The sequence below is a fragment of the Ascaphus truei genome, chromosome 4 (assembly GCF_040206685.1).
Source record: "Ascaphus truei isolate aAscTru1 chromosome 4, aAscTru1.hap1, whole genome shotgun sequence".
Taxonomy (NCBI): Eukaryota; Metazoa; Chordata; class Amphibia; order Anura; family Ascaphidae; genus Ascaphus; species Ascaphus truei.
The window spans coordinates 352,454,414-352,468,728 of NC_134486.1; the positions used below are offsets into that span (position 1 = coordinate 352,454,414).

The following is a 14,315-nucleotide window of genomic DNA, read 5'->3' on the forward strand; positions in this document are numbered from 1 at the left end:
GGGGTTAGGGGACATTACTTTGGATGTTTTCATTGTTGTGTCTGTTTTGCAGCAGCGGAGGGGGCATGGGAAGGATGAAGATGAGGATGGCTTGTTGAAGCCGGACATGGGTGAGTGCTATATGTATTTAATGTATTTATTGCTGTTAATGTATTTAAAATGGGCACATTCACTATTATCCCTTTGTGGATAATAGTAATTGTGGCCATAACTATACTTCTATGTGTTAGGGGGGGGGTTATTTCTTTAAAAGTATGTATGTGTTTATTCATTAATTTGGGGGGGGCACATAATTGGTACTGCAGGCCTGCGGGTAACACCCGAGGGCCCCCGCCGGTCTATAGTATCATTGATGTGCATATATGTGTATGTTAGGGGTTATAGGTGTTGTTGTTATTATATATATATATATTTATATATATATATATATATATATATATATATATATATATATATATATGTAAACACAAAAGAAAAAGAAACCTCTAAAGTAGCACTCAGACAAATATTTGTAAAAATAAAAAGGGTACTTTAATTAAATACAAAAAATAACAGAAATACAAACAACTAACTGGTGAGCCTGCCTGACTAGAAATTAATTAGTGGACACAAGAAACAAAATAAAATATTAATGAAAAACACAGTTTCCCAAAAGTTCCCAGAAAGTTTCCCAACTGCAGTGTTAATGATTTTGTCTAATTAGGTTATGAGATGTTTTGGAAGATTTGCCTTAATTTTTGTCTCTTTTCCTCTATTATCATAGATCAGACTATATTTTATACTTTTGCTGGTTATACCCTGTTCCTGTCTGGAATGCCATACCACTGTCTCAATATGGCACTACTCTCCTTACTTGTATAAAAATCTACCCACAAAAAATATCCTTCGGCTATAGGGGATATTTTCCAGGATGAAATTCCCCATATATATGTACCCAAATCTGCCGTACTGGGTGACTATTACGTTAGGATCTCATGGACCTACGATGCAATTAAGGATGCTGTGTCTATCTCTACAAATAGGATCTACTGATTGCTGTGAATTACTGTATGTCTGGGCACTTTAACTTCTACTGCCCATGCGCGAGGATATGTCTTTGCCAACACTGACCGATCATGATCAGAATTCATTTGAGGGCAATTTACACTATCAAAGATGGCCGCCACAACCCGCAATATCAATTGCGCATATGCGAGAAGCCTGGGATAATTCTCATGCGCTCGCTACGAGATTGTGACGTCACTAAGGGCAAAATAAGAAAAACCACAACCAAGATGGCGGGCGCAACAGTTACTTTGCTAATGCGCATGTGTGGTGCCTTATACACAATTCTCGCGGGACTATACACAGCTGCTGATCGTAGAGAGACTCCATGTTAGCACCAATCATTGAGGGAATTAATAGAATCTGCAAAATATGATATTTTGGCGCGAATTTCGTGATTATCTGCTACCTATTTAAATGCTCCTGTCACATAGCCTTAGCACCACTCGTGAGGAAGCCTTTGTGGGCGAAACGCGTTAGTGGGCTAATTTTAACTTTTGCTGCTGCTGACCCTGCCTGACTTTTGTCTTATTTTGGACTATCAACAATGTCCAACATGCCTGGACTCTATTTGTGGACTGTGCTGTGCTGATTGATGTCTGCAGTATCTCATTTCCAAGGAGCTGAGTATTTCTGTTTATCCATCCCTCCCTTTGTTTTCCCATTTGCTTATATTTATGTATTTGGGTCACTAAATGAACTACTCTATATGTATTCCTTGTTCTAATACTACTTGAATTGCATTAGGTTCATCCTTGTGTTATTGACATTTTCACTGCTATCAGTACAGCACTTATATTTTTTCTGTGTATATTTTCTCAGTTTAGCACTTTTGACCTATGATGTCTTTCAGCCATTAACATTTCTGGTGACCGGCCGGTCTGTATTGCTTCATTGCGGGAAATAACCTTTTCCCTCAGTGAGCAAGGTTTCTTTAGGGCATCAATTTTCATTTTTCTGGGTTTATTATACTGTGTTTTTCATTAATATTTTATTTTGTTTCTTGTGTCCACTAATTAATTTCTAGTCAGGCAGGCTCACCAGTTAGTTGTTTGTATTTCTGTTATTTTTTGGATTTAATTAAAGTACCCTTCTTATTTTTGCAAATATTTGTCTGAGTGCTACTTTAGAGGTTTCTTTTTCTTTTGTGTTTACATATCTATATTTTTCCTCTAGCACCACCTACAGCTTATACTTTATTTCTGCTACAACTATATCAGTTATATTTTTCTGATTTAGGTAGGTTTATTTGACATTGCATTATTTTTTGGAAGTGACGCGGTATTCATCCCTCTGTGTATGTTAGATATATATATATATATATATATATATATATATATATATATATATTTATATTCATTTATTTATTTATTCTTTTACATTTATTTATTTAGTTTGGGGCTGCTGTGTGTGATTATTTTTCATTGTGGGTAGTGGGGGTGGGTGAAGGGGGTATTAGCCCCAACGGTGGTTGTTTAGGGCTTGCGGGGGGGGTAGCAGGATGGGTTAACCCCTTCATGACCGTAGCGGTATTAACTGCTACGGTCCTGAAGGGGTTAAGTGCACCCGCAACCCCCCGCAAGCCCTAAACTCACACCAAGGGCCAAATACCCCCTTCACCCACACCCGCTACCCACAATAAAGCTGGCACGGAGGGTTAACCCCTTCATTGCCTTAGCGGTTAGCCGCTAAGGTAATGAAGTGGGCTGTACATGCATTTTTCCTGCCTCGGATGCATGCTGGGGGCCTTCGGTGCTGATATTCCTGGGTATCAGCTCTGGAGCCCCCCGGCATCAATCCGAGCCAGGAAAAGGGATGATTTTTTTTTTATGTCCCCTCTCGCCGCTCAGCTCCAGCTTCTTGCCAACTTTTGTTGGCGGAGCTATTTGGAGAACATCTCTCCATTTTAATGGTGCGATCAGCGGCGAGATGGTGATCGGGGCTTCCTGCATACTGCGGATTTTAAAACTGGCGAGATATTGCTTCTCGCCACCCGCGCGGCGAGTTTTTAAAACAAAAATATAAAACTTGCGGTTTTTACTCATCTCGCCAGTTTCTCGCCATTTACTAAATTGCTATACTGCACCGACACACTTTATTCGAGCAAATACCCAGTATGTACCTGGCAGATACCTGGAATGCGCCGCTCCTCACTTCTGACAAGCCCCGTTGCGTTTGCCTTCACAGCCTGGGTTCATGCCTGGCTGACGAGCGGCTGATCTGTTAAATGATAATGATTAGGATTTAATAGGCTGCAATGCTTCGCGTGTCTACCAGATGGCATAAATTCATGAATTGTAATGCAGTATATATATATATATATATACTGTGCAGTATTGCAGCCAGCGGGAATAAAATGCTTCAATCCCTGCCTGGAAAATACCTCAATGCACTCGGGCAGAAAACAGTCACAAACCTCAATACACCCGGGTATACCCGAATTCGTGGGACTAGCCGAGCTCGAATAAAGTGTGTCGCCAGTGTAGGCATATTTGGCTAAAAACTGGCGAGATTGGGCTTCTCGCAGCTCTCTGCATAGGCCCCATAGAGGTCTATTCACTAAGCTTCGATAAAATCAGTGCATTGCCGATAGACTTTGCATTGTTTTATCGCGCTATAAAATATGTTGGTATAAACGGTATTCACTAAAAAAAAATCTGAGTTTTTTAAAGCATCGAACAACTTGTTTTTTTTCTAAGTGATATGCACTATAATTCCTATTGATTGGCTTCCTAATTGGCTGGCTTCCCTCCCTTTACATGATGTCACATCCTTTAAAAAAAAGAAGAGGTTCTGTCACATGGTACACCATCCAATTGGATTGGTGGTGTATCATTTGACAGTTAAATGTGACATCACAGGCCTTATATAAGGTCTGTCCTGTCTCATTTGACCTCAAGAAGATGACGGAACAACATCAGCCTATGGAATGGATTACAAAGCAAAAAAAAGACAAGACAGAAGAAAGAAGAACAGAACTTACCTGAAGTTTAGAAGCATTGTGTCGCAGATCGAGATTCCTGATACATCGGGAATCGTAGGGTGAAGAGATCTAAAGTTAAGAAAAACATTGAATGTATGTCATTTTTATTTTTCAGGAATTTTGTTTGTATTTTTTATTTTTTGCTTGCTCATTGACTGCCAATGTGTTTATCTATTCCCTATTAGGGCTATAGATAAATACAGTGACAAGCAGTGCCTTCTTTTGCAAATGCTTGTTTTTATTTCTTTTATATGTCTTTTAGTTGGTTGTTTTGTTTCATTATTGTGTTTTTTTGTTGATTTTTTTAAATTCTTGTTTATTTTTGGTGTTTGTTTTTTAAATTTGTGTTTTTTGTGTTTGCTTGTTTTAAATATTGTGTTTTGGAGTTGTTTGGTTTTTTAATTATATTTTTTTGGTGTTTGGTTTTAGGAATTATGTTTTTTTTGTGTTTGCTTTTCTTATTGTTGTTTATTTTTGGTCTTTGGTTTATTTAATTGTTGTGTTTCTTTTGGTGATTGGTTAGATTGAATTTTGTATTTTTGGTGATTGTTTCATTTTTAGGTTGCCCATTGACTGTCATAGTGGCAAATAATGACCATATTATATGGGCATGATGTACTACTGTGCCAATCAATGGGTAGATGGTAGGAGTAGTTGCCCTGCGAAGGGTGGTTAAGCCTCCCGGGTGGGTAGCAGGAAGGGGGGTTAACCCCTTAATTAAGGGGTTCGTGGCCATTAGTTTGTGTTTTTTATTGTTATGTTGCCACCCACGGAGGACAAGGATGGTGAGGAAGATAAGGGCAGCCTTCATCCTGGCTGTAAGTGCAAGTTTTATTTACTTTATGCTAGCTGGGTAATGTTTTATTTTTAATGGATATATGCACTATTATCCATATCTGGATAATAGTAAATTTTCCCATTACTGTACTGTATGTGTTGGTGTTGGGGGGGAGGGGGTTGTATTTATTGTCTTGCACTATATTTAGTTTTTCAAGGTAAACGTGCTACTAGCCATATTTGGTTAATAGCAGTTTTACCCATTCCTGTTGTTGATACAGGGGGTGGGTGAAGGTGGTAATTACGCCAGGGGCCTTGCATGAGGGTAGCACAAGGGTTAACCCTTTCATTACCTGCTAACTACAAGCTTCACCCACCCCCTGTACCAATAACTATTTAGTGCCTGATTGGTAACCTTTTCATTGAATCGTCGCACATTCTGGATCAATACACCTTACCTCGGATTGAAGAGATCCTCAGTGCCTTTTCCGACAGTCAGTGGTTCAGTGTACTGGACCTGTGGTATGGGTCTCCATGAGCCCCTATAACCAGGAGAAGACAGTGTTTGTCTGCCCCTTAGGTTTTATCAGTTCACCCGGATGCCCCAAGGCATCTGTGGGGAACCCGCACCTTTCCAGAGATTGATGGAAAAGACCATCGGAGACATGAACCCCCAAGAATGTATGGTCTATCTAGACGATATCATCGTCTTTGGACGGACACTAGATGAACATGAAACATACCTCCTGAAGGTCTTAGACAGATTACAGAAGGAAGGTCTGAAGTTGTCCCTTGACAAATGCAGATTCTGCCGCACCTCAGTCACCTCGGTGGGCCATATTGTATCTGCGGAAGGAGTGGCCACCGACATGGCCAAGGTGGAAGCAGTAGTGTACTGGCCAAAGTGATAGCGTGATGGAACTACGTTCTTTCCTGGGATTCTGCTGATACTACCGGAGATTCATGGAGGGATAGTCAAGTAAGGCCAAAGTTGCTCTTTCTTAATGATCCCTTTAACCTGTGAATGTATCTTTGATATTTTTTGTATTTTTATATGTGCCATTAAAGGAGAATGGATTTATTTTTAATGCAATGATTTTATGCTGATGCTCTCTATTATGATGTGTATTTTTGTTGATTTATAATACCATATGAAAATATTTTATCATGTGATTGGAAAATGGCTTATTTTGATAGAGGGATAGGAATAATGCAGAATGGTTTTATAAGAGCTCTGCTTGGGTTAGTTACCTGTATAAAAAGCCATAGGGTTAAAGTTTTGTGCTAAACTTTTGGGTGCACCCCTAATTTGAGGAGCTGAGGGAGGAATACTATATAAGGAACATGACCTCATTGTTGCACAATACCAGACGAAGTGAGGCATGGCTCTCCAAAACATTGTCCAAAGAACTGGGAAGGAGACACAGCACTGGGAATAGGTATTACATTAAAAACATTCACCTTCTGCCAGTGCTGTCTCCTTCCCTGGTCTTTGGATTTTGGTGAAGTATCTTTATACATTACTTATGACGCTTGAACTTGCCAATTGTGAGCTAATCCTTTTTTTGTATGGGAGAGAGAGAATAGGTAACAAAACAAAGTTCTGTATGACCCGCCTGTGCTTGTCTAATTTATGATTAATATTAAAGACTGTGCCAATCAGGGTTAACAGTAGATGGAAGTTCTCTAGATGTAGACAGGGAAGCGTGTATTTAATATGAGCATAATCTTTGCTAAAACTGCAAATGTTCTATAAGAGGAGTGATATATTCAACAATTATCATAAATATCAAAATGTATAATTTAACTATATAAATTCACAAGAAGTCATTCAGTTCAGTTTGAACAATAAAAAATAATAAAGCCCGGACACTGATGGGCACGTCCTATTATCTTTTCACTGTACTATGCAATAAGACATTTAGCAAAGAATTAATCATTTTCTCTGTCTTCTTTTCTTTTCAGTCTAAGACATATATGTGCAATAGTCAAGGGGAGGTTGTGTGTTTTGCCATGGATTTTATATCGGGATTTACCTGTTTTGACAGCAAATCAAAGGTGAGAGAGGAAGCATAAATTAGAAAATATATTGATTGAATGCTTCCTGCATTTTGATGCAAAACAATAATGTAAATTATAAAGATATTCAAATATATTTTCAGAAAATATTCACAAATGTTCAAATTGATTAACATGTTGTAAATGTTGCCACATTTGCGAAAATAGCTGTACAGTTTAAGTACATGAAGGGTCATGTGACCTGCACAGTGATCTTTTTTAATACTTGGTGATTGCTTTTTTGCAATTTTTGTGAAACTTTTTGCAAAAGAAAAGGATAATTGGTTCATGAACTACATGAAACATTTTGTATTTCTCTAGTAAAATGTAGGATAACTTTAAAAAAAACATTTTGCCTCCAAACTCCTTGAACGTCTTGTATTCTCTCGTTTGCTCCATTTTCTCAACACCTATTCTCTCCTAGACCCTCTACAATCTGGCTTCTGCACTGCTCACTCAACTGAAACAGCCCTCACTAAAATAACTAATGACCTCCATGCTGCCAAAGATAGAGGTCATTACACTGTGCTCATACTACTTGACCTCTCTGCTGCATTTGACACCGTGGACCACCCTCTTCTCCTTCACATTTCCATGCTCTTGGTATTTGTAACAAAGCTCTATCCTTGATCTCTTCCTATCTTTCCCATCGTACTTTCAGTATCTCTGTTGCTAACACCTCCTCCTCTATCGATCTCTCTGTGGGGGTACCCCAGTGCTCTGTCCTGGGATCTCTTCTCTTTTCTCCGTACACACTTTAGCTAGGTGACCTAATAACATCTCTTGGGTTTAAATATCACCTCTATGCTGACGACACACAATTTTACTTTCAACCCCAGACCTTACACCTGCTGTATAGACCAAGTTTCTGACTGTCACTCTACAATATCATCCTGGATGGCCCTCCGCCAAGTTAAATTTAACATGACAAAAACAGAGCTCCTTATACTTCCTCCCAAACCTAGCCCTACTACCTCCTTTCACATTACTGTTGGAAGTACCATCATTTAACCAGTTGCCCAAGCACGATGCTTAGGGGTCACACTCGACTCCTCTCTCACATTCTCCCCTCACATTCAAAATGTATCTAAAACCTGTCGCTTTTTCCTCTGCAATATTACAAAAATACACACTTTCCTCTGTTACTCGACTGCTAAAACTCGGACACAGGCCCTCATTCTCTCCCGTCTCGATTACTGTAACCTCCTGCTGTCCGGCCTACCTGCCTCTCACCTGTCTCCCCTACAATCTATCCTTAACACTGCTGCCGAATCACGCTACTCTTTCCTAGATCTATCTCAGCGTCTCCCCTACTGAAATCACTGTACTGGATTCCAATCAAATCCCGCATCTCGCACTCAATTCTCCTCCTCACTTTTAAAGCGTTACACTCTTCTGCTCCCCCTTATTTCTCGCTATGCACCATCCCGACTCTTGCATTCTGCTGAAGGATGTCTTCTCTATACCCCCTTTGTATCTAAAGCCCTCTCCCGCCTTAAACCTTTCTCACTGACTGCCCCACACCTCTCGAATGCCCTTCCCCTCAATACCAAACTAGCACCATCTCTATCCACCTTTAAGACCCACCTTAAGACCCACTTGCCTAAAGAAGCATATGAGCATATACCGTGGCAAATTCTATACACGATACATAAAGCTTGGCACCCTACAGATGCACTTACCAGAATGCCCTCCTACTGTCTCTGTACGTTCTCCTTACCAATTAGATTGTAAGCTCATCGGAGCAGGGACTCCTCTTCATCAATGTTATTTTTATGTCGGAAACACTTATTCCCATGATTTATTATTTATATGATTGTCAAGTGTATTACTACTGTGAAGCGCTACGTACATTAATGGCGCTATATAAATAAAGACATACATACATACAAAAACAGAAACAGATTTTTTTGTACCAATATAATTTATGTACAGTTCTTAACTGATCCAAAGATTTGTATTATGCCCTCGAACTTTAAATGCCCCAATTGTATTGTATTGTATGTCTTTATTTATATAGCGCCATTAGTGTACATAGCGCTTCACAGTAGTAATACATGTGGTAATCAAATAAATAACAGATAATATAAATAACAGATCATGGGAATAAGTGCTTTAGACATAAAAGTAAAATTTCGGAAGAGGAGTCCCTGCCCCGAGAAGCTTACAGTCTAATTGGTAGGTAGGGAGAACGTACAGAGACAGTAGGAGGGAGTTCTGGTAAGTGCGTCTGCAGGGGGCCAAGCATTATGTATCATGTGTTCAGAATATCCACAGTGCTATTCATACACTACCGACACACTTTATTAAAGTGTGGTCGGTTCCGCAAGCCGGGAGATTTCCCAGCTTGCTAGTGGCCACCCCTCGGCGTGCCGCGCGTCACCGACGCGCGGTCACGCGTCATCGGGAGCCTGCGCCCCCTGCACGCGCGTCCCTGCACGGGAGCCCTGGTGTCCCGCGATCGCGGGACGGCGGCAGGGGGTTCCGGGGGACCCCGCGGACCCGGCAGCGGTAGGGAGAGCGCCCCGATCGGAGGGCGCTCTTCCGCTGCTTCGGTGCGCGCCCGTCACCCTCCGGCGCGCGCCAGGATACTGCTGCGGCCAAGAACGGGCAAATGCTCGAATAAACTTGGCCGCAGCAGTATGCTTCTTTAAGCAAGTGTGTCTTAAGGTGGGTCTTAAAGGTGGATAGAGAGGGTGCTAGTCGGGTACTGAGGGGAAGGGCATTCCAGAGGTGTGGGGCAGTCAGTGAAAAAGGTTTAAGGCGGGAGAGGGCTTTAGATACAAAGGGGGTAGAAGAAGACATCCTTGAGAAGAACGCAAGAGTCTGGATGGTGCATACCGAGAAATTAGGGATGAGATGTAAGGAGGGGCAGAAGAATGTAAAGCTTTAAAAGTGAGGAGAAGAATGGAGTGTGAGATGCGGGATTTGATCGGAAGCCAGGAGAGGGATTTCATGAGGGGAGATGCTGAGACAGATCTAGGAAAGAGTAGAGTGATTCTGGCAGCAGCATTTAGGATAGATTGTAGGGGAGACAGGTGAGAGGCAGGAAGGCCGGACAGCAGGAGGTTACAGTAATCAAGACGGGAGAGAATGAGGGCCTGAGTCAGAGTTTTAGCAGTCGAAAAACAGAGGAAAGGGCGTATCTTAGTTATATTGCGGAGGAAAAAGCGACAAGTTTTAGAAATGTTTTGAATGTGAGGGGCGAATGTGAGAGAGGAGTCGAATGTGACCCCTAGGCAGCGTGCTTGGGCTACTGGGTGAATGATTGTAGTTCCAACAGTAATGTGGAAGGAGGTAGTAGGGCCAGGTTTGGGAGGAATTATGAGGAGCTCTGTTTTAGCCATGTTGAGTTTAAGGCGTCGGAGAGCCATCCAGGATGATATAGCAGAGAGACATTCAGAAACTTTGGTTTGTACAGCAGGTGTAAGGTCAGGTGTTGAAAAGTATATTTGTGTGTCGTCGGCATAGAGGTGTTAATTAAACCCAAAAGATGTTATTAGGTCACCTAGAGAGAGTGTGTACAGAGAAAAGAGAAGAGGTCCCAGGACAGAGCCCTGGGGTACCCCCACAGAGAGATCAATAGAGGAGGAGGAGGTGTTAGCAGAAGAGACACTAAAAGTACGATGGGAGAGGTAGGATGAGATCCAGGATAGAGCTTTGTTCCGAATACCTAGAGTATGGAGAATGTGGAGGAGAAAAGGGTGGTCCACGGTGTCAAATGCTGCAGAGAGGTCGAGTAATATGAGCAGAGTGTAATGACCTCTGTCTTTGGCAGCATGGAGGTCGTCAGTTATTTTAGTGAGGGCTGTTTCGGTGGAGTGAGCAGTGCGGAAGCCAGATTGTAGAGGGTCTAGGAGAGAATAGGTGTTTGCAATTAGCAGATATTCAAAAGGAGGCATTAGGGGCTAGTTACATGACATGGGATGTATCAAATTTTGCACCTATGTGTGGGAATGTATTGCACTATATGTTGAAATAAACATCCCACAAAGTGTGAAAACACAGATTCTTTGTATTGAGTTCCCAATGAATTGGTCCAACACAGGTTTCTTGCAGTTCCAAATTATTTATTCTTTATTGGCAGTGATAAACAATGGAGGAAAGAACCCCAGTAGAGCACTCTTACACTGTGTTGAGATGATGGTGTAAACATAGTAAAACAAAGGGGATTCAAATAGGATTAAACTCTGTATCGCTACGCTTAATTACCTAAGGGATATGATAGTCCCCAGGTAGGTAGCCATTATTGAAGTGTTGCTTGAGTACACTAGCCCCCAGCCACCTTAATTAGGGAAGCCTGGGGGAAAGCTAGATTGAGGGATTATAAATACTATTCTTATATGGAATGCCAATTATATACTTGTAGTGCATTGGTGCAATAGTATTGAAATGACACTGCTAATGGTGGGTTGATTGCACATTTAGAGTGTCATTTAAATCTTGATAAGATAATGCACCTATGTTGCCTTAGGGTTAAATGAACAGTGTAAAATACTGCCCCAAGGATACACAGCAGCTATAGCTCTAGGTCATATTGTTAAGACCTCTAGCTCTAGCTGATATTGCACAGTGTAGTTATAATAAAGTGTGCTGCACTTCTAAAACCTGTTGCTAACTGCAGTAGGAGATAGATTAAATACTGTAGAGCACCGTATAGACAAATGGTGGCAGTTGCTATATAATCTGCCCCAGACCTGAAGGGTGTGCTATTTAACCATATAAGATTGTGAACTGACTTAATCAGTAGATTGAAATAAACATAATCTCTGATAAAGAGCACCATGTGTATACTGATTGCTATACCTGGAAATCCCTGTATAGGAGTTACTGTGCAGAGTAGTTGGTTTATAAGTGTAAAAACAATTCAGCTCAGCAAGTGTAGAACATGAACAATACCTTAACAGCCCTGATTAGAGCTACTCTGCTGTAACAGTGAATGGTAGCGAGCAACAGCACAGGTAAGTATACTCTACAGCTGCTGTATAGCTTGTCAGTATAGATATATATAATCCCTAGAAAAGGAGGCTCCCTTAGACCATCGGGTAATACAGGAGTGTAAACTGTGCAGGAGCTGAGTCTCAGCGCTGCCTGCTCTGTCATTAAGCATAGATAGCAGCGTCTTTGTCAGAGCCTAACTGCACTGCCTTTGCCTGCACCTAACTGAGGAGTTCTGCCGACGTGCACGTTTCGCTAGTAGTGCTTAATCATGGCCAGTGTGGAGGGGAGATCCCATGAGACCATGGGAGTATTTAAAGCGCTGGTGGTTATGACCTAGAGTAACCCTTCAGCCTGCACATGTGCCCCTAATGGTTGTCAGTGCAGGAGCTTGTAATGCTCTAAAGCCTGTCTGTGTGCTTTGACAATAGGTGCTGGGTTGTATCTAATAAGTACTGTGGTTACAATGTTAACCATACACATTGTTGCTTGTGGATCTCAACTGTTACCACTGGTAATTTCAAATGAATAAATGGATAATAACAATACTGTGTCAAGTTTGTGTGTCATTATTGTAATGTTGTTAGCAATTTATATTTACTGGCAAGTGTACTGTAGGAGGTGAGACACTAGTAAATGCCAAACCATATCATGATGACAGTTATAGGATGGTTAGTTATAAGAAAGGACTGAACATGAAGCCTTCATTTAACCCTTTTGGTGAAAGTGCTTGCAGAGTATAGATCCAACGTGACTCTTTTTGTAAGAGGATCGTGTCAATATCCCCTTTCCTTTGGCCCAATGAGAATTGATCTATGCCTCTGAAAGACATAAAATTTGTGTCACCATTATGGCAGTTGTTGACATGCCTTGATACTGGGTGTCTGTTTTGTTTCTGATTGTGCCTAGGTGTTCAAGTACACATTGTTTAAATTGTCTTTTAGTTTTACCGATATAGATTTTACCACATCTGCATACCCCTTGATAGATTACTCCAAAGCTTTGGCAGTTTATGAACTTTCTTATTTAGTACGTTTTAGTATTGTCCCAGTTATGGAAGGTTTTCGTTGTAGTGACATTTTTGCATGCTTTGCAGTGTTGGCAGGAGAAACTACCCTGGGGTTCTTCTAGAGACAGTAAACAATAAGCTTCAGGCAAAGATATGTTAAAAATGGTGAACAAACTTTGGCTATTTCTGTTTCTGAGGAAACTACCCTCATACAGGATCCATATAGCTAATTCAAATGCCATTTAGATAACCTCTACATTTTTTAGGCAGTAATAAGATTAGAAAGCTCAAAGCTGGGAGAATAAAACAATACAAGAAAAATAACATATATTCATCCTTGAAAACCACTCATCAGAAGTCGTTGTGCCATGTTCTAATTTAAACCTTGATTTGTTTTCTGAACCAACTCCTGTTCCACAAATAATTAATTGTTTGCCTTAAATGTGTTTCTTTCTCACATCCAACAATCTCTCTTGCACTATGAAACTAACATTACAAAATAGAGTAATTATAGCATAATGGAATTCTGAATCACAGATATCCATCTTCAAATGTAAGATGGTCTAACGCAGGGGAGCGCAAACTTTTTGTGCTGCGCCCCCCTGTCTCTCTGCCCCCGGCTCTCGTGCCCCTGCCTACCTTCATCCACGTCAGATGATGCTGCGTGGGCGTGTGACGTCAGGTCACATGGTGCCGCGGTGTCCTCCATGGCGACGCAACACAGACGGCTGAATCCCGATAAGTAAACAGTTGCAGGGGCCTCACGTGATCCCCCAGCATTTCATTTAAAGACCTAGGGGAAGAGCGCGGGGCCTCTGCAACTGCCCGCGTGCCCCCAGCACAATCTCTCACCCCCGCTGGGGGTCACGCCCCCCACTTTGCGCACTGCTGGTCTAACGTTCAGGTGCCTAAATTCTACACTAGATGTAAGAACATTTTCTACATTTGATGCAGCTATGTACTGAAAGCTGGGGCGGTGCATCAAAACACAACCCAAAAGTGGGAAGTATTTTAAATATAAAGTATCGTTTTTGGTGTTAACGAATTAGGGACATATATTAAAGTTTACAGTGTTTCATAAACTAGAATAAGTTAATACAAAAGAGAGAGTAGCACACTGATATGGCAGTGGGGTAAATTGATACATTTCTTCAATAAGGTTATAGTGACTTAATGATTTTCCCTATTACTGTGTAACATACACCTAAACACAGTCACCCTTTCTATGCATAGAAAAACTATATAGAGTACTGTAAGCCAGCAGAGAGATTTCAGGAGAACAGAAGCAAATACAGTACAAGTCTAGAAGAGATGATTCTAGCAGCAGTATTTTGAATATACTGTAAGGGAGAGAGTTGTGAGACAAAGAGACCAGATAATAGAATGTTGCAGTAATAAGTATAGATAGTAGTGTTATTGACTCCCTTGTAGAAAGGAATAATGTGGCCTGGTTTGTAAGGGAGTTTGAGGAGCTCTATTTTATTGTAGTTAGATTAAGTCTGAGGC

The 14,315-nt window shown here is 41.1% G+C and overlaps 1 protein-coding gene across 1 annotated transcript in view; it reads left to right on the top strand.

Annotated features, from left to right (window-relative positions):
- Positions 1-14,315, top strand: part of SNTG2 (syntrophin gamma 2) — a 503,218-nt gene that overhangs the window by 386,621 nt on the left and 102,282 nt on the right. The window contains exon 21 of the mRNA XM_075595051.1: positions 6,770-6,862. Within this exon, the coding sequence (XP_075451166.1) occupies positions 6,770-6,862 (93 nt within the window). The remainder of the gene's footprint in view (positions 1-6,769; positions 6,863-14,315) is intronic.